The sequence below is a fragment of the Diadema antillarum genome, unplaced genomic scaffold, assembly GCF_040938485.1.
Source record: "Diadema antillarum isolate AM-2024a unplaced genomic scaffold, OU_Dant_1.0 seq00000220_RagTag, whole genome shotgun sequence".
Taxonomy (NCBI): Eukaryota; Metazoa; Echinodermata; class Echinoidea; order Diadematoida; family Diadematidae; genus Diadema; species Diadema antillarum.
In genome coordinates this window covers 27,699-49,849 of record NW_027271274.1, presented here as the reverse complement: position 1 = coordinate 49,849, position 22,151 = coordinate 27,699, and the positions used below count along the sequence as shown (strand labels likewise).

Genomic DNA, 22,151 nt, shown 5'->3' with positions numbered 1-22,151 from the left:
ACTGGTATCATATTTGGAAGTAGGCAGTTGCTTTAAACAGTACAGTTACATTGTATGTCTACACAACTGCAATGTACCTACAAGTATTTATATGCATGTTCATATCGTATACAATTTTACAGATATATATTGCATGCATGTTGTTTGTATGTTTGTGAGTGTGTTAAATACATGTACATGTACACATATCTCCACATGTGCAAAATATGAATGTATGCACTCATGATTCTTTCTTTGTGTGTATTCAATGGATATAATGCATTTACTTGGCAGTGCAGCACATTTACATTTTGTAGAATCGATACTCTCAATTTTTAAACTGGTTTCTTGGACCAACAGCAGGAATAAGAATGTGTGCACAAGTCAAGTGTGTATGTATGAAGGGTTTGACATTAGGGATGGGCTGGGCTTATCTTTTGGTGGTACGATTGGGCAACTAAGATTTATAGTTAATTTTTACGTTTGTTTTCATTTCCAGCCACCTCACGTCATTTCGGGCCACCGAAATCTCAGATTCTAAGATTTTAGTGGCCCAAACAGGATACTAGAGAAAAAAAAAAAGGTAATGTCGAGCCCTGATGTACGTGTTGTATGAATGCCAGTGAATGGCGTCTGAATTTGAGTCTGGGGGCAGTTGCTTTCAAAACCTCACCTGTGCAAACACTGTCTCATTTACATATGTATTTCATTTTCTCTTTCCTGCCTATGGGTTCAATACAGCTTTAAATCATGGTACTTTCACTAGTGTAAACAAAGATTTGATGAACAACCTGGTATCCCCAGAGTACCAGCTCCTTCTAGAAGAAAAGGTACAGCTTCAATTACAGAGCATATGACATGTGACAAGAAAAATAAAGGATGGCTATCATGTTCATGCAGCTGGCATGATGCATAGATACATACATAAATACAGAACAAAGTATGAAGATTTTGTTTGTTTGTTTTGTTGGAACACATGTATAGACCCATAAATCATATTAATAATCTTGAATAATGAAAAAAAAAACACCTTAAAACACATCCTGCACTAGATAGTCATTAAATCACCAATCAGGAATATACAACAGAGTTAATGTATCATAAAACAACAAAGTAGTATTGATAGGAGAGATATACTTTTATAATATCACAACACAGATGACCAACAAGATTTTCTTTTTCCAATGGAAAAAGGATAATTTCTCTAAGCAACACGGGGGGGGGGGGGGGGGGGGGGGGGTATTCAGGTTGAGATATATAGCACAGATCAATGGGAAGGAAGAAGCCATATTCACAAAATACCATTATCAACAATTGCCACACTTCGACTTGAATATCAAAATGAATGCTATCAGGCATAGGACACTAGGCACAAGAAGGCAGGCATACTACAGTCATAATTAAAGCACACATGAATCAGGGTCTAAATACAGAGCAGTAGGTTTCATGAATGTTAGGTTCAAGTTTAACAGGTACATATTTATCATCGACTGTGGGCTTTTGAGAATCATGACTCTGGCAGCGTACGTCGCTTGGAAACCTAACACTCCTACCACCCTTTGTCCTAATTTAAGAACCATGATCCCTATTCTCACTGTTCTACCTCCTCCCTGACCAGTCCATAATACTGCTGACCGGTTACCATTTTGAACCGTCTTTTACATTGGGGGGGGGGGGGGGGGGGGAGGGGGGGGTATCAACATTGAAGGCATGCTGGTATGGGAGAGGGTAAGGGCAGTACATATATGATACACTTGATGACATACAGGGACATTGTATTGCACAAGCAAACTTACAACTTTCAATACTTCTTCATGGTTTGGCTAATGCGGCAAATATGACCACAAACAAAAAAAGGTAAATGAAATGGAGATATAAAGAAAAAACAAAAACAATGAATGCTCATTACTGCGAGACTTCAGGCACAAAAAAAGATGAACAATGAGTTAGCTGAATCGTAATATCTGTGAGTTTTGCATTGCATCAAAAGAGTGAACATGAACTTGTGGCAGAGTCTGTGCCCCATTGTGTGTAATTTAGTGGGCATATCCAGTGATAAGATAAAGAATAAAATTATTAGATATGGTTACTTACTGATTGTATGACCTGGAACAAAGGAAAAATTTGAAATTTGAACACAAGCTATAAGTAAACCACTCGAAGCTTGATTCACTATTAATAGACAACAGAAAATTGCAGTAACTGTATCACAACTCAACATACATCAATTTTCTGCCACTCTATGTGTCGTGGGAAAAAGAGTCATAAATTCAGATATATCTTAGCACACAGGCCAATTGGATTCAAAGAGTTCCCTCCTTCAGAAAGAAAATAAAAAAGGAATAGTCCACATTGATCATGTATTAAAATATTACACAAACATATCAAGATATGTTTATTATTAATGACCAAAGCAATTGCTCAAACTTTGCTCAATATGGCAACTACTTTACATGATGCATGCAAACTGGATCCCAACTACTTATGATGCATACAAACTAGATTTCCACTGTTAAAGCATATATGAAACACAGTCAAGTGAATTGAATAGACTCCAACCTGCACCTTCAAGGAAGGACCAACAACAACAACAACAACAACAATCATTTGTGACCCACCACGACAAAAGGATCTGAAAGTAACTGACAGCTGAGCCAGGAAAATCGAGTTTGAAGTCAGATCATCAAAATCCATTAAAACCACCAAATTTCTGTTTTTGGCATAATGTTGTATTCTAATGTTTCATCTATCATCTGTCAAAATTTTGAAGCTTAATGATCAAAGGAAAGGCACAAAATTAGCCTATTTTTATGCCATGATTTTCCGATTTTTCAACGGAACGAAAGAAAACTTTGAAGGCGGTTTTCTCAAAACGCTGATTTCCTAGACCACTCGACATGGTCTCATAAAATCATCAATATCTCCACAACAGAGTACTTTTATGAGTCGTGTTATATATGAAATCAAAGCGGAAGAGTACAGGAATAACGTCATGTCATTTTCAGAAAATCGACCTCGCTCGACTTTTGGATCCTTTTGTTGTAGCGGGTCACATTTGAGTAAGGTGGTAAGCAGACAAACTGGAAGCACACACCTTCTGACACCAGGCAAGTATTTGTGTCAGTGATAAGATTGTCTAATCTTTCCTTCATGCCAGTACATCCAGGATTCTGGATGTATTGGTTTTCTCTGTTTGTCTAATTGCCCGACAGATGTCTGTACTCCTTGAGAGTCTGTTGCCATACTGTGTCTGATTCACCATTTTCCACAGTGAGCATCTTTGTCGATGCTAAATCAAGAATATTTCCCTCAGCAATACATCATTTTAATCTTCCCATTACCTTTTGTGAATCACTTGAGCATTGTTCCCCCCCCCCTTTTCCCCTTTGCTGTATACATACATATCAGAATGTTTGTAAATGTAATTATACAGTGCACTCCCGTTATAACGAACATGGTTATAACGAATTTTCGTTATAACGAAGTAAATCTTCTGGTCTCAAAATTATCAGCATTAAAGTCTGTGGTAAAAAATTTGCTTATAATGAACACGGTTATAGCGAAATTTCCGTTATAATGAAGTCTTTTCCGAGCGCCACAGACAAAGAAAAACAAAAGAAATGTGCTCCGTTATAACAAAATGCGAATTGCTTTCGAAAATACCTAGCGGAACAAGCATTTATAGCGTCTCAGCATGGGTGAAAGCTTCACAACACTGTGTGTTCGCTCTTTGTGTCACGCACAGTGTCTGAGGGGAACTTGCGTTTATTATTGTGATACAGTGATCCCATCACATTTCACATAGCTTTCCAGTGTATGATGAGTATTCAGTAAACAGAATATGATATACAAATATACGTGGTTTCCTTGTTTTCGTTGTACATTGTATTTGTTCGGTTATAACGAAATTTCGTTTTAACGAAAGAAAACTGCCGGTCCCGAGCATTTCGTTATAACGGGAGTGCACTGTATTCTATGTCCAAATTTCACTTCTCAGTTCTGTGTTTATGCATAGAATGGCATATTAATGCCACTATTTGTCATTTGCATATAAAAAAAAACCCCAACCCAGCTTTAGTGCTCCGGAACAGCTCTAAAATGTGAATTAGAGATAGAAACAACTAACGTAAAAATGTTAATCAGTACAAGCATTAAGTATTGTTAAATATACAACATGGGAACAATAGTTTTTATTGACATCATTTCTAGGATAAACCATCTACAGTTATCAATGATTTATTGATTAAAAAAAATAGTGATATCTTCTTATATTTGCAGCTTTACCGCCAAAGTTTATATGGGAGGATGTTTTGTGATGTATATCTGATCTATATGCATAAAATGTGATAATTCAAACTTAAAAAAAAAAATCACTGCTCCCAATGGTAACCAGTGATTTTATGTGATTGCCACCACTTTTGCCTAGACTCTACCAGTCACACATCCTCATACAACTACATACAAAATGCATATTGCTCATCCTGCTCCTTCGACAATGCTTTCATCATTAACCACTTCTCTCTCACTAATTCAGACATGAAACCACTCACACTATTACCTCTCTCAAAGTAATCTACAGACGGCATCAAAAACACAGTGCTTGCAGTGCAGACGTTAAACCAAATATCTCAAGGGTGTCTAAATGTTGTAAGAGACACCCATGTTGTGGCCCGATACTCGAGTCACACAAGAAATAATCAGTGACTCTCCTACTCCTCTCTAGCTATTCCTATTCCTATGCATTCATCTCATACACAGGGACATGTCAACAGAGCGGTCATTTAGTTTATGTAAACACTACACATTCCTCCATTCCTTTATAGTCCTAAATTCCAAGAAATGCTGGTCTAGACATTCAGAGATCTTCCCTGAGACACATGACACATACAATGACTGATGACTTGAAACTAAAAGGCCAAAGCAATATAATGGAGTGCATTCAATAGCAATAGAGAGTTGACGAGCTTGTTGCTAGAACCCTAAAACACATTACATAATCAGCCCCTGGAAAGGCTAGATTTATTCAGAGCATAACAGTGGTCAGTGGTCAGGGGTCAGGGGTCAAAGTTTATTCCAAACAGTCACTGTTCACACACTATCTTAATGATGCTTCATGCTTCATCAATTTTGATGGCCGGAAATGGCATCACAGGACAATGGACTGGATGGACAAATGTCTGCTTATACCATTATACAGAATATGTCTCAATATCTTTAGTAAAGTACAGAATTGAAAATCAACTCGCCTACAAAATGTATATACATGGTATAACTCCAATTTATAGCCTGTCCACCAATCAAATGCACTGGAAACGAATTGTTGAAAATATAAAAGGAGATGGGGAAATAAGTAACCATTCCATTTACATGTCAGACATCCCTGTTACTTCCAATAAATACGTCAGAAAATTTCAAGCAATAGCTCAAGCTAATTCTGAGACTTTTCCATAACCCAGGCACTCAAAAGGGAAACATGGCACGGAAAATTTCGCACTTAAACTTCCTTCTCTTTTGGACCTTAAAGTGTGTGAAATTAGAGTAAAAACATTCACACTGTTTCATCTCTTAGGTGTCACATCTTTAGCATAATTTGTAAGTCACTAATGCACACACATGTTGTTGTTTTTTTTTTTTTTCATGTCATTCTACATGTTTTGTGAGGCTGGCATTTTTATGTCAACACGTTTTGGCGATGTTTAGGCATACGTGGCAAAATATTCTTACGCAGACTTGCATCAACTCTGAGTAGCACTGTCCTTCTTTGGGTTTCTTTGGGTGGTTGAGTGAATTTTTCTGTACAGATCCTGGTAGGCAGAGGGTTAAACACAAAATACCACATGCCAGAATGGAAATACTCACAGCCCTGGTGGCCTCAGCTGACCGTGCACGCCGCAGCTTTCCCTTGGCTGCGTCCAGATCCAGCCGCACATTCTCAAGTATCTTGCGCTCTTTCTACATGGGTGAGAAGACGTGGGCCAAATGTAAATAAGAAGAACAAAAAAATTATGAAAAAAGAAAAATACTGAACTATTGTGACTACCAGCATGGTTTCAAGGGGTTGAAAATAACTTCAACTTTAGCTGATTAAACAGGCCAAAAAAGTATTAACACGATCTGACTTTTAAGTTTTCACTCTCTTACCCTGAGAAAACAAACAACAATAGTTGCTCTGCCCTTGATTTACTTTATTTGATATCTCATCACACTGAAAAGAAGTTTCAAAATGCTCAATGCGTTGACATTTTTAAATCAGTGATCAGTACTCACTTATTCAATCAATTGCAATTTTTCTTTCCTTTGCTCACAATGTTAGTAATTACATTCTGTATTGTAATCAAACTTTTCAGTCATACTTTTTATGTAAATCCAACTTGTCAGTAAACTTGTCAATTTGGCATTAATGTGCTCAGAATTGTCCATTAAAGGCTATACAAGTTTTATAAATGATATTTATTATCACTATCATTATTATCATCTTAGGTAGTTACTGAATCTCTGAGGTACATGTTCATGTTCTAAGCTTGAAGTTTTTTCGACAAGCAATCAAGGAAATGAGGAAGGAGGCAAGTTATGAGGAGGAGAAGGAAATAAAACTGATCTAGAGAGGAAAGTAAATCATGAAGAAATGTGGAATATGAAAAAGAAGGCAAAGGCAAATTGAAGGAGAATAGTAAACACATAGTTCATGAGAATAGAAGAATTTCAGAGTCCCTTACTGTGATGGTCTTCATGTCACCGTCTAGAAAGCTGCGAAGTGGAACGATGTAATTGGAGAGCGAGAGGTGGACAAACTCCCTCTGTAGTTGACCCAGCTTGCGCTGTGTCTGACCCACCTGGATAAGAGTTGCTCCTGGTGCCATGAATCAAAGACACACACACACAAAAAAAAAACACATCAGGCTTCATTTCTCTCTACTCATAACACATCTACACATGACACATTGTGATAGATAAAACAGAACTAATGAAGAAACATGCTATGATCTATATGGATGGAGAAATACCAATAACCATGACTTATATGCATCTTCTGTGCACGTACTGTTTCTTTGTTTTGACCCAGTGAGCATAACTGACAACTGGAAGGATATCAACAAATTCATTACTTCATTATACATGTTTGCTACTTTGGCAGTCCCATACAACTGCTGGCATCTGTTAAATCACCGTTTTCACCAAGTTTATTCAGATTAATCACAGAGAATACGCCATTGGACTTTAAGACCGAAGTATAAAATACTGTATATCACCAAATCTATACTTCTGTTGAAGTTCTTCTCCCCCAGAATGTTACTACATTTATGCATTATGTGAATTGTCATGTGAAACAACAGATATGAATGTGGGTGAATAAATGTGTGTTGCTGGTAGGATTATTACCTAACTGGAATATCGGTCTGCTTGATAAGTGTCCAATAATTATTTTCGTAATCCTACCAGACTATGTGGTCAAGAGAAATCAAAGCCTGGTATTGACAATGTTATACATTGCAGTACCAGGTAAAAGCAGTATGATTTGGTCTCCCTCTCTCTCAGCGGCACAATGACAAAAATATGTGCAAAGTAAATTCTCACCATACTGTGTGCAAAGTAAATTCTCACCATATTGTGTGCCGGGTCCAAGCTCATTGCCTGCATCAATCATTGCACTTCCCTGCTGCTCCAGGTTGCTCTCTCGGTCTCTGGTCCGCCGATCCAGCTTGGTGTTCACGTAATCTTCCAGTCTGGAGTCTAGGGAGATGGGTAATTACATGACTCATTAGGCGTTTTCACATCAGCCCGATGTTTCGAAATAGCGCGCTATTTTCTGACTTGGGAAATTTTCCCGATAGCGAAATAGTGCGCTATTTGATAATGTGAACACAAATTAGCGCGCCAGTTGTATAGCTGTGATCGAGAAAATTTCTCGACTCCAACTCGGGAATTTTCTGAAATAGCGGGATAGTAGCGCGCTATTTGATAATGTGAAAACGACTCGAGAAATTAGTGCGATGCATCCCACCATGCCTATAGCGTGTGTGACCCGATTGATCGAGGCAAACTGCACACAAATCATGAGGAATTTTCGAAAGGGCACACACATTACTTATGCTGTTTGCACATACTCAGCTGTCGAATTAGCTTGACAAAAATTCGGGCTGATTCTCTTCAGGCTGATGTGAATAAGAAATGAAATAGCGCGCTAATTCGCAATCGCAAAAAAATATCTCGAGCTTGAATTTTTATTGGGCTGATGTGAAAACGCTTTGTGAGTAATTTGGGTTCACACATCCTACACAGACTATTCGGTCCTAGTCATGCAGAAGCAATTGTGATAGGTGTTACAAGTTACCCCTCACTTGCAAAGCACTCTGGCAAGTTGCACAGTGTTGTTATAAGCCATGATGTTAACCATATGAAATCAAAAAATATGAATATGTGATCTAATTATGCCTCAAGAATTTTTGTTGGAGTCAAAGTGAGCCTCAGGTTGAAAAATGTTGAGAAACACACTTTAAAGCATGGACCTACTGACAGTGAGGATATGGCAACATACAGCTGTAAGCATAAAACTCCTGCAGAAATGACAACACTTTGCACAGTATACTTTAATGTCTGCTAGCATACAAGAATTTGAAGAGGAATGTGAAACCCCTCATACAGGACTGGGTAAGAATCTAATCTAAAATAGACTTGAATGCTCACAATTATGTGAGTATTACATGCAAATGATTACACATAACTTGAAATATCACACGAAAGATGTTGCAAAAATTAAACTGCTGAGAGATGCAAAAGTCTTCATACTTAATCTATCTCATAAAATAGTTTCAAAATGCAAAAATTTAGTAAATTTGGCCACTGGTTTTAAAGACAGGTAGAGCTCTCAAGAGAAAGAGAGGATACGAGAGGCAAAGATATTGGGTGGCTTACTAGGGTTGGGTTCCAAGACTGATGTGGTTTTTGCCAGGATCGACTCAGTCCACTGCCTGGTCCTATCAGCTCTCTGCTGGAGGTTATCATAGCGAGCGTCCAGTTCTGTCTTCTCTGCATTGCCGAGCTTTTCCTCAGTGTACTAACCCAATGGATGAGGACAAATGGGATTTTTTTTTAGTAGGAGGGCACACGCATGGCTAGAAACATTCATACTGCACATTCTGCAGCTGCTAAAGACACGTGAATAGTAAGCCTACAGCCCCATTCGTCAGCATTACCAAGTTTTTTCTTTTTTGTGTTTTTTTTTTTCTTTTTGGTATACTGACTAAAAGATGAGTGTAAAAGGACTTTTGTCAGGGGACAGACCACTGGCTTTTTCAACTGAACAAAGGTCATGAATATACCAACACTGTTCTAATCAAAACAAATAACCAAAACAAAAATGTTCTCATATGGTCACGTGGTAGAAAGCATATAAATCTCCAAAGGATCACAAAAGAAAGAATAGATTTTTATGGTATGACAGGCCTTGAAATAGGATTTTGGAGGGGCAAGGCCATTTAGAAAAGGGCACTTTTTCCAAGAGGCCAGCCATTAAAGGGCACTTAGATCAGTCAGAGGGGCACCAAGGCCACATTGGAAAGGGCATGTTGGGTGTTTATACGTGATGTGAATGCCCCATAGAGCTGTATGCTATCGACCGTGCTGCTACACTCCAGCAGCGCACGCATGCATAAGATCTCTCCGTAGCAGACGACGTTAGGCAGTAGGCCATACGCAATACGATGTAGGTTCTGTAATATAGTACGTTCTCAACGCATACGCCGCGCTCGCTTTGGAGCACTTCCGGCGCCATTTTGCTTTGAGCATGCGGGCATGATCGAATGCAGAGCGAGAGAGATGGCAATGCTCGCAGCCGTCCGACAGGCCTGGCACTTTTTAGCATGGCTTGCGACCACTTGCTCCGGCCCGCCGCTGCCTAGCTAGTAACTCTATGGCCGCTGCGCTGCGGAGGCAGTTGGGACGGTAAAAGCCGGTCGGGCGTACATGTACGTACACGTCGTCTCGTATCTCGGAAAGATACTTTGAGTTTGAATCGGATATATTGGGACGCGAGTGAACTGAAGGTATGATATTTGAGATCAGGAAAGTTGTTCAAGCTTATTAAAGTGTAGACTTTGAGAAAGGGCATATTATACGTCATAAATAATAACTTTCATTCTAAAAGGGCACCACAGCCACAAGAAAAAGGGCACATTTTTTTTTGGCCGTAACTTTGATCAAGGAAAAAAAGGCATTGCGGCCAACGAGAGGGGCACCGACGGCCATGGCCGTCGGTGGCCGTCGGTTAATTTGAGGGCTGGTATGAGCTAGCAAAACCAGACGCTATGCAAAGCACAGCGTCAGACAGACCGGGCCTCGCCATCAAAGCAGGGAACCACAACACAACTTCAAAACTTAACAATTTGTACATTATACTTACAGACATTTGTACGTTACTCTTGTAAAGTGCATGCTTATATTATTGAAGGTACATAAGTCCATAGAGAGCCCTCACGATAAGTCCATTGAACAAAAAAATGGCACTTTCTAGCGCAATTCCCGACCATCGGGGTTCATCGTTGCAGAATTCAAAATGGCACGTTGACCACTAAGCAAATGCAAATTATGCGTGCGCGTGCATGGCTGGAAGTGCAGCGATCTACTGTGTGCGTGCGCTCTTTGGTAGCAGCATAGTCGACAGCGTGAACTTTAAAAGTGCATTCAGATCGCGTGAACTCCCGATTATCAGATGTACCGTTCGCATATGCTGCATATAATCTTCATTTTCAGTAAGTTGTGAAATGTGTATGACAATATTGATAGCATAGATATGAAATCTCATTACCTAGTAATGAAGATTTACATTAGATGAGTTTGAGGTGACAAAAAATGATCTCAAGCATCAAAACTCAAAACGATCACAAAGCGATCGCTGAGCTCTCTTTGTGTTGTGGGTCGTGCCGGTACAGCCCGCGCCCTGTCGCTATTTATACAGCGACTGGGCTGTGTATAGTTAGGTATGAGCATGCCACAACATGATAATTTTATTCAGCAATTTTGCAGCCATGGAGATTTTCATGATTAAAGCTAGTTCATTCACATAAAGAGGCTCTTTACAACAACAACAACAAAAAAAATCCTCATTATCATTTTTACAATGTACACCTGTACAACTACAAAGTTCACAATTTTACCAAGTCAATCCGGAGGTCTCTCTCAGGTTCGAATCCCATTGGTATCCCATTTTCTTTGCTCATTTTTCTACTAATAAAGTCCTGATTTTGTCACATACACTGTAGATCTACAAGAGCACAAGTAATGCCTAATGGCGAGTTTGACATGGGCACAACATTGTATCAATTACAGGGGAAAAGATTGCATTATTACTAAAACTATTGTCTCAGTATTAAGTAATAACAGAATTGCAGAGCAATTTGATTTTGTGCTCCTACTAGATTCTAGTCCTAGTTCAGCTAAGCCAAGTGCAAGGTCAAATACTCCAAAGGAGTAAAGAACTCAAGCACGGTGAAAAAACAAAACAAAACAAAAACAAAAACAAAAACAGTAAATTTATTCAGTAAATTTAACAGTAACAGCGAATAGTAACACCACAATTCAGTAATCAAAAAGTATTGACAGTAAAGTTAGATAAATTTACAAATTTGAAATAATCAATTTGCACATAGATCAACACTAGAGTTGATTAAATTGGCATTGCTCACAACGTTGACATAAAAGCTAAGCATCACTACACTTTGCATTCCTGGGGTATCAAAAACAAAGGCGAGACTTGTTCTTAAATGGATACACGTCTAGTCTACGCATATACAAAGCTTCATTCGATGCAGAGATCACATACATAATATATAACTAGTGGGACTACACGACTGTACCTCTGATGAATCAAACCAGCTGCGTTAATTGCATAGCAAATCTCTGATAGGATGAAGTAAAAAAGACTTTCGATGTGATCCCCCATCTATTCTCCGACATAATAATATCTTAGTGAAGTATTTTACCTGCTTGGCTCTTGATAAAAACGTGCCAGCCTGGCCCGCAAATTTCTTTACGTTGTCCATCGCCATTTTATACATTTGGTTTACGTGAAATATGACCTCGTCTGACCCCGCCTCTGTATCCCATGATTCGCACACTATCGTATTACAAGTTGGGGAATACCACATGACGCACAGACAACGTTTACAAGGCGAATATAACTACTGGGCCTACATGTCTTTCCCACTCTCCCTTACTTTAAAATTACATATCTTTCACTATTATTATGATCATCATTATCATCAATGCAATCATTAGGCCTACTAGATGCGCGATATATTTGTTTTGCCAGGACAACATCAAGCGAATAACACTCAAACGAACGAGCGAAGAAATAAAACACATTACAGATCTATATTCCCTATCTAAAATGTGTTTGCAGGGAGATGTTTTTATAGACAGCGAGAAGAAACAAGATTCTCTCCTCGATCTGTACCCATACGAAGTTATGCGCTCTACCACAGATGTTAATGAATTGCCTCGACAAAAGACAGTATTTCTATTTAAGTATGCACCATTCTTTATTCACAACAAGAGCAACGGTTCGCCTCCCTTTCAATATTTTCGGCAGCAATTAGTAGTATGTGGAGAACAGGACACGTGAACAGAAATTATTAAAAAAAGAGTGAACTTCATAAACTGTACATAATATTAAAAAATTCCTAGAACATTTCACACCCATGCAGGTACTAAACCTGGCAACCAAAATGTGCGCAAAATGGTTGAATGCTAACTCTTAGGCCTATATTCTTTCTTTCTTTTTTTCAGTCCAGGCCACTCGATCCTGGGGTATTCATAACAAAAATTATTTGAAGAAAAACTGAAAGGATTTGTTCCCAAGCATATAATCAAAAAGCTCCACATAGGATTTCAACATTATCTCTGAAATACAGCTTAAAATTGTTACAATCATTAACATTTTTATTTGTTCTCCACATTGGGTCAAATTTGGCCAGAAATATTCCTTTAACGGAAAAAACATTTCATTCATTTCTTGTGAATCCCAATCCTAGTTCTATATTTTTCACGCCCGTAGATGCATTGGATGTCATTGATATTGTAAATAATTTTAAAGCTAAACAAAGCTCAGGCTATGATGGTATTTCAATGTTTCTTCTTAAACAAATCATTTATGAAGTAGCCGCACCTTTGACCCATGTATTCAATCTGTCTTTAATGACTGGTGTTTTTCCTAGTAAAATGAAAGTTGCCAAGATTATTCCTGTTTTTAAGAAAGGCAGACAGGACGACCTGGGCAATTATAGACCTATATCTCTTTTATCATCATTCTCCAAAGTACTTGAAAAAGTTGTCTACTCCCGAACTATCAAGTTTTTAAATGACCATGATATCTTAGTAGACACTCAATTTGGTTTTCGCAAAAAACATTCGACTACTCACGCTGTTTTGTTGTTAATAGATAAAGTTGTTCAAGCTATCGAAGCTAAATCTCACACTGTTGGAGTTTTTCTGGACCACTCCAAGGCGTTCGACACAATTGATCATGAAATATTACTGTACAAACTGTCTCATTACGGGATTCGTGGCAGCGCCTTGGAGTGGTTCAGAGATTACCTCACAAATCGATCATAATTTGTACACATTAATGATTCCGATTCAAGCACAGCAAATATAACGTGTGGTGTTCCACAAGGCTCCCTTTTGGGACCACTTCTTTTTATTGTGTACATAAATGATTTGCCCAGGTCGTCAGCACTCCTTTCTTTCCTCTTGTTTGCGGACGATTCAAGTCTTTTTTGACGCACAAAAATCCTACTGAGTTACTTGATATGCTTAACTCTGAGTTGAATCACGTCAATGATTGGATTCAAAGTAACAAATTATCCCTAAATCTAAACAAAACTAATTTTATGGTGTTTAGTAATACAATCACTTGTTTACCTGGCTCAATTTTAATCACAGAAGTAAACTTACAACAGACAAATTCAGTTAAATTTCTTGGTCTTTTAATTGATTGTAAATTATCTTGGCAGGAACAAACAAATCATTTATGTAAGTTATTATCAAGAAATTTGGGTGTTATACAGAAGCTTAAGCATGTTTTCCCCACATATATATTACGTACCTTATATTCGACTTTGTTATTGCCGTATCTTCATTATAGCATACTGGCCTGGGGGAATTGTTCCAAAATACGCCTGGAGTCTATCTTTAGAATACAAAAGCGAGCTGTAAGGATTATCAATTGTACCAATTATTTAGCACCGACAAGCCCTCAGTTCAAAAGTAATAACCTCTTAAAGATTTTTGATATATATTCTTACTCCCTTGGGATATTTATGTACCAGTTAACTAAAGACGAATTACCTTATGCTTTCACTCCCATGTTTGTAAAAAATAAAGTTATACATTCCTACCCTACAAGACAGGAAAATTCATTTCACTTTTCTCCCGTGAGAACTGCATTTGCTCTTAAAACAATAGTACATACAGGTCCGACATTCTGGAATAGCCTTGACTCTGACATTACTGAATCGTTGTCATTGAATTGTTTTAAACGTAAACTAAAAAAATCAGGCTTATTATTTAATAATACAACATGCAATTTTATTTGAACTCCCTCTTCTTTATCAGATTCGTTGTTTATCATATGTATTCCATGTTTGCCTTTTGTTTTTTTTTACTGAGTCATTTATGTCAAGGCTATTCCTGAATTAACGAATCATTATGTATCATGTGCGTTTTTGCGCATTCTTACAGTTACGTAACTGTGTTGCTCGGGTGACAAGGAGTCTTGTAAACGCGTTACAGGTGGCTACTTTGTATTTCGCTATGCTTTCGTATAGTTTATTCCTTGCTTTTGCTCTTTTTGCTCTCTTTTCTTTTACGTCCCTTTCCTTCCTTTCATAGTTTTCGTTTCTAGGTTGTTTAAGAAGACCAACACTTTCATATATACAGGGACCTATACATTACAAGCTTTGCTTTTTAGTAGGTCCCCACATTTCATGTTTGTTAAATTGTCTTCTCTTGTATTTTTTGTAATTTACGACGCTATGTTCAATCTTATGTTCAATCGATCGTATCATGTTTGATGTTTTGAAATGTGGAACAATAAAATTAAAAAAAAAATCAAAAACTCTATGGAAGAGGGGCTTGGAGCATGCATGGAACATCTAGAACCTACGTATAAATTTGCAAAATTGGATAGAGATTCCACTTCTTGTCTTACACTTCCCTGGTGCATAATTATGTACATCTGCACTAATGATCGTAACAGCATGGTATGTTGCAAATCACTTTTATATTTAATAATTCTACTGATTTCTAATAATCACGGTTGACTTAACAAACGTACAACTTCTGGCACTGTAACATAACAATACATATTGTGCAAACACAGACACACAAACACATGCATTATCATTTCGCTATATTGAATATGATATGCATGTATATTCATATACACTCTTCAAAAAAAAGAAAAAGAAGAGAAAGTAAACACTTTTTCCAGTTCATATTTTTCATACAAGATTTTGATAAAAATCATTGTATCATATACCATATCAAAGGTCCTGTTTACCTTTGGGAGCAGTGATTAAAAAAATGTTCAAGATGTCACTTTTGATGCATATGTGTAGGTCAGTTGTATCACAAAACATCCTACCATATAAAATTTGTGCAATAAATCCCAAGATGTAAGGATATATCACTATTTTTCTCATTAAACCATAACTGTAGACGGTATAGTCTGGAAACACTTTTATTACAACTATTGTTCACATTTTGTACATTTGACAATGCTTAACATCGATTATACTGATTCAATTTTTTGTATTGGTTGTTTCTACCCCTAACCCATATTTTAGAACTATTTTGAAGCACTAATGCTGGGTTTTTGTTTCCTATGCAAATGGTAAATTATGCCTTTAAAGGTTATTTAAATGGCTATCAACCTGGTCTACAAAGGTAAACTTAACGCATGATGAACACATTCGTCTTTGTCCTCCAGGCACAAAAGTAAAAATTGCAGAATTTGGCGTTTTGACGTTCACTTGCAAATGCCTTTTAAGATAGCAATGATAACTAACGACTAATTCAACGCAATAAGAGACATGAATTAAATAAGAGAAATGAATCTTCGTTCCCTCGGCTGTTTCTCTTTATATTCTCAAACAAAAACACAACGAGGAAACTGAAGGGGAACATCAGAATTTTCTGTCAACTCAAACTTTAATAATAGGGTGTGAACTGCAAAGGTAGTAAAATTGACATTTCTTTATTTCATTTTTTAACCAAGAACCAAATATTACGTCAAATTTCTACCATCTTTGTTACTATTGCTTCTTCTCTTATGGTCTTTTGAATATGGATTTGACAGAAGATTCTTCATTTTTCGCCATCATTTTTTTTTGCCTTTCTTTGGAGGGTTACAGAGACATTATAGAGATCACAGGTTGATTTTTGCAAATTAATTTGCATTTCATATCGTGCTGAATTTGTCTTTTGCTCTCATTGTTCAGTGTTGTTATACGGAAGAGCACATACGCATGAATAACAACTTGTCCATTTATGCAATTTTTACTTTTGTGCCTTGGAAGAGAAAAACGAATATGTTTACTCATGTGTAAAGTTTGCCTTTCGAGTGATCTACAAGGTTGATAGCAAATTAAATTACCTTTAACATGGTATATAAAACATAAACATTTGCCAAACAATCTGTGAGAAAGATGAAATTGAAAATGTGTTTAATTTTTTTTTGCTGAGTGTATGATATGGACTTTAAAGAATATGAATACTGTCTCGACTACTATTGATCATATTTAGTAGGTCCCCCTATCCCCATTCTCCAATTTATTTTTCATTAAAAAAATGCCTATTTCTGCAATCCCCATCAAAAATATAATGTAACCCTTTTTTTTATTGGTTACTTACGTTGATATTTCGTTACTTTCATTTCATTGTGCGTATTTATATGTTATTGGTTATATTGAGATGGAAGAAATAGAATAGACTTGAACTTGAACTCGACCTATTAAGTCAGTGTCTTTTAAATTAAAGCTACTGTTTACTGTTATAGGAGCAGTGCCGTAAAAATTCAAGTTATCACATTTGATGCGTATGTGTAGGTTATAGTTGTATCACACAACATCCTACCATATAAAGAAATAACAATAAAGCCTAGAATATAAGGCGATATCACTATTTTTCTCAATAAATCATAACTGTAGACGGTTTATTCTAGAAATTTTTTTTTTAATTATAACTATTGTTCACATTTTGCATATTTAACAATACAATATTGATTATACTGATTAAAGTTTTTACATTAGTTGTTTCTATCCCTATAACCTACATTTTAGAACTATTTTGAAGCACAAAAGCTGGGGTTTATTTCACCTGCAAATAGTAAATAATTTCTTTGATTTTACAACATCACGTGAACGTGCATGGAGGAATCTTGCTTCTTTATAATAGAATCGCCCCCAAAAGAAAGAAAGAGAGGGAGGGGGGGGGGGGGGGTGAGAGGGAGAGAGAGAAAAGAGAGAGTTCGATCGAAATACATCCTCTTAAGAAAACTCACCAGATATTGTATACAAAACATGAGAGGAATGCCGAACAGGTGACGTCATCGTCCTGTGACTGCAGAGGTTATTTTTGAAATGCCCGCAGCAGACACGTTAGGAAAAAACAACTTCTACTTCAGTGGAAAATGCGCTATATTTAGATTTGTAGCAGGTGAAGGAATAAGTAAGAAATAATCGCGACATGTTGACAATATTGGAATAAACCAAATATAATTAACGGGAAAGGTATAACAGATGGCTCTTTATATTTTTGTCTCTTGATCTCTCTCTCTCTCCTTCTCCCCCATGCAGTTACCATTATCTGCACCCTGTATAATTATCTTCCAGTGCTATGCAAAGAAAACATGTGCCTAGTAATCCTTTCTCCGTTATCCAAGTTAGCCTGTAATTTACTTCTCTATTACACTTACACACACGCGCATACTAGTATAAGAATATCTCTCTCTGTCTATATAATATATGTATATATATGTACACGTATATATATATGTCTATATAATATATATATATATATATATACACACACAATGTGTGTGTGTGTGTGTATGTGTGTGTGTGTGTGTGTGTGTGTGTGTACGTGTGTACGTGTGCATATAGCATATTATGGAAACATGCATATAAAGTAATACATATCCCGATATCATGACGTACCTCGATCATTACTTATTAATAGCATATTACGTAGGGCGCTATAATATGAGGGCTCTAAAATTCGCATAATTCGCGAATTCACATTATTTTTCAAACTTAAATAAGTGGCTACACCATCTCTTACCTGGACAGTTCTAGTGAGGAAAGTTCCCGCGTCAGTTGCCATCGACTTCAACTTATCCATGATGATCAAGAGGATGAAAAGAGCTCTCACATACTTTAATATACAAAACAAGCGAAACAAGCGGTTTGTCCCGTGAGCTGAAACGCTAATTGAATCAGCGACGTGCTCTTCCAGTCTGCGTAACGACAAGTAAAGGAAATTTTCACCACTGGTATATAATGTGTAGGAGGTGAAGGAACATTTTAGTTCCGCTTGTGCATAATAATCACCGCATACACGTATACGAGCCCCATTTCCTGCACGTTCGTACAGTGTGATGTTTGTCTCGCCGTGTACTGAACACCGTGCGAATCGATTTTGTGCGTTTTTATTTGCGAGTTGTTCAACATCTGTTACACAGACTGAACGCTCGTATTGACGTATCGTAGATCGCAGTATGAAAATTATTTTTTTCACCCATTATGTGAGATCCTGTTTGTTTGGGGCTTACATTCCGTCGAACTATAGCACCATATCATCGTTTCCGTCGACCAGTTATTTTAGCCGCATGGGACAGGCTGGAATTAGCTGGATATTGCAGGCTGACTACATGAAAAGTATACTCGCCCTCTCTCGGTATATATCTGTTATATCGTGCATTCCTTTCATGTCCACTTGCGCCTATACGTTGAAACAATGCTTTTAGGGAATCGGTTCGCTCTTGTGGTATATGGTGATTGGTTTGTTTGATTTTTTCGCCTGTTTGATAATAAAAATCAATGATATTTCAGTCTTCATCGACGTGTGTGTTTGAACGCGCATGTGGCTTCGTGCACCTTTGTTAAAAACGTTGTTGTATTGTGATGCATAACATCCAGCTGCCGACAATACAATTAATAGAAGGTAAGATAAATTCCGACAACCTGGCAAACATATCAATTCTTGATTATTGATCTGCAGCCGCAGTATCTGTTCAAACTATACATAAGACATATCATTGTGTAATCAAAGACTGTAGCTCAAACCGGTCACTGGCTGAGTTAGTGTTTTTTGCTACCCTGGAAATACTGTCCGGAACTAAAATTCTGCTCTTTAAACAACTTACTGTATGACCACGCGATAATCGAGTTTTGTTGTTGTTGTTGTTGTTGTTGTTGTTGTTTTTTTTTTTTTGGGGGGGGGGGCATGCTGGACCTTTCAATGGTGAAAACAGGATTGCATTGAAATAATGGTCATAATCAAAGTTGGCACACATCATTATACAATAACATTAATAGGAATCATTCAGTTGTATTAAAAACGCAAATGGTTAACACCATTAAAGAGGAAATCCACCCAAAAAATAAATAAACTTAAAGAGAGAAAAATATTCCCTATACAGAATGATACGTAAATGACTTAAATTGGATAAGAAATAAGGAAGATATGACATTTTGAAATTTCACATTTTTTTTCGGAAAACATTTCTTGACCAGACCTTATGAATATTCAAATCAGCTAGTTGACGATATCATACCCTCACAATTTTTTATTCATTTCATATACATTAAATGACAAGAGTCTCATATTCCAGCTCTATAAATATAAAACTTGTCTTACAACCATCCAAAATAAAAAAGGAACAAAATGTCAACTCTGATATATCTTGGTATGGGAACATGCTTTTACGTGTATTAGCTAAAAAAAAAATCTGAATTTCATATACAACATACATAAAAATTTGTGAGGGTATGGTCAAGAAATGCTTCTCAAAAATGTCATATCTTCCTTATTTCTTATCTGATTTTAGTCAGTTTTGTATCATTCTGTTAGAAATATTTTTCTCTTTCTTTTGAAGTTTATTTATTCTTGGGGTGGATTTCTTCTTTAAGCCTTCATGATCCTTCCGCGACCTCTCATCAAAATGCATGTGGGCAATGGACACTGAGTCGGTGAGGGCGGGCCACACTGAAGCATCTATATGGGCATTTGCTATAATCCCATAAAGTTGACAGTTTCGTGTTATTGAACTTGCTACCTTTGACTTGACAAAATCATAACATACATATTCACATAACTGTGTGTAAAATAACTTTATCTCTTCCAGTTTTGCGATAGTCCTGACAATATTGTTGCAACATATCGCACTATTTTTTTTCTTCTTTTATTTGTACCAAGAAAAGTGCGCTACTGGAAATAAATCTCATTTGAATTGAATTAAACTGAATTTATATGGGCCATAAAAGAGAAGATGCGAGATGTACAGTATGTCCCCCCCCCCCGCAAAAAAAAAATACAACCCACTGACAACACCTAATATGACTAAACCGTCTAAATGCTACTTTAGAGTCTTAAAATATAACATCTTTTAGCTCTATTTGGCAGAAAACCCCATTCAATTTGGTTAAGCGATCACAGAGATTGTTGTATAGCATGTCATGAGTCTGATTCTTCTAAGTTTAGCACTTGGATGCTCTTGGAAATGCAAATTAATGTGTGAACACAATAGACAGAACTTGGAGGGAAGAGACTTCTGACATGCTCTACAAAATTCCTCATTTCTCTTTGATCACTGAAGCAAATCGAATGGGGTTTTCTGTAAGATGTTGGCAATGAATTGCATTTGGATTGATTCACAATCTTTAAAGCTACCGTTGCGGAGGGCACCGTTGTAATTTTTTTGGGACATATTATATTATGGTATAGTAAAAAAGAAGAATCCCTGTGGACTAATGACAACACATTTTCCAAGCAATGCATTCATCTTTCCAGACTTGCTCTTTGTAACTTAGTGGTGCCATTTATGAAGTTTATTGTTTATTCCATATAATATGCAATGCGTGAATAGGTCTGATACATAACAATAGAATTGTGTAAAAGTTTAAATCATATAACATGCATACTAGCATACTTCGCAAACTTGCCACATTGTTGAGACGATGATTTTATGCAGGCCAGAGGTGATTACCATATTCACGTAATCACGCTTGAGTCACTACCGAAATCAGATTTTTAAGTCGCTGTTGTTTTGTTTAAGCTTTTGAGACAATCAAAGCATTCAGACATTATGTTATGTTATGTTATGTTATGTTATGTTATGTTATGTTATGTTATGTTATGTTATGTTATGTTATGTTGTGTTATGTTATGTTATGTATAGTAGCGCACGCTATGCACTGCGTGCGATATACTCTTTGGTAAATAGTTATTTTTGACAATAATGACGAATGTTTGACAGGAAGCGACACTCCATTCAATGATTCATGGCTTTGACGTGTTTATTGCAGAAAAAAAAACAGTCTCATTAATACATGAACAAAAATCCGAAATAGCATAGCAAACCATAAACATGAAGAATCGACTGTCTTGAGCTAGCGTCAAGCATGCAGCTCAGTAAACGAAAGACAACGATATAGTGTTGTGTAAGTTAATCATATCAAATGTTTCATAAATACACAGCTGTGCACAAAAGTTGATGATATAATTTTGCTATCAAAAGCCATTAACAGAACAGAAAATTAAAGAAAATATACATCGGGCCGTTTTTCATAGTAGTGTGTTGGCGCCGTGTATAATAAACGCGGTGCAGCTTTCTATGTGCCACCGTATACCAAGTCGTGAAGTGACGATGTTATTGGGATAGACCCGGCTGTGATGCACGCCTTCTGACGTAAATATTTTAGAGTTCTTACATCCCACCCCATGCTGGTGAAGAATAGGTATATATATGAACAATTCTTTCACAAGTCAAGAGCAAACCGTATACATGTTAGTTGATGGAAGAGAAGGAAAGACAAGAAAGAAGGAGATGTAATAGCAAAAGAAGAAAAGATATAATAGAGAGAAAAAGAGAGAGATGACAAAAAGAGGTGAAAAGA

The 22,151-nt window shown here is 37.0% G+C and overlaps 1 protein-coding gene across 1 annotated transcript in view; it reads right to left on the bottom strand.

The window, feature by feature from the left end:
- The window catches only part of LOC139729146 (endophilin-B1-like), a 57,940-nt gene extending 39,368 nt beyond the window's left edge, over positions 1-18,572 (bottom strand). The window contains exons 1-5 of the mRNA XM_071640075.1: positions 18,316-18,572; positions 8,893-9,034; positions 7,582-7,710; positions 6,696-6,829; positions 5,839-5,931 (exon numbers count right to left, since the gene is read on the bottom strand). Coding sequence (XP_071496176.1) covers positions 5,839-5,931; positions 6,696-6,829; positions 7,582-7,710; positions 8,893-9,034; positions 18,316-18,375 — 558 coding nt within the window. The 5' untranslated portion in view covers positions 18,376-18,572. The remainder of the gene's footprint in view (positions 1-5,838; positions 5,932-6,695; positions 6,830-7,581; positions 7,711-8,892; positions 9,035-18,315) is intronic.
- Positions 18,573-22,151: the final 3,579 nt, after the last annotated feature.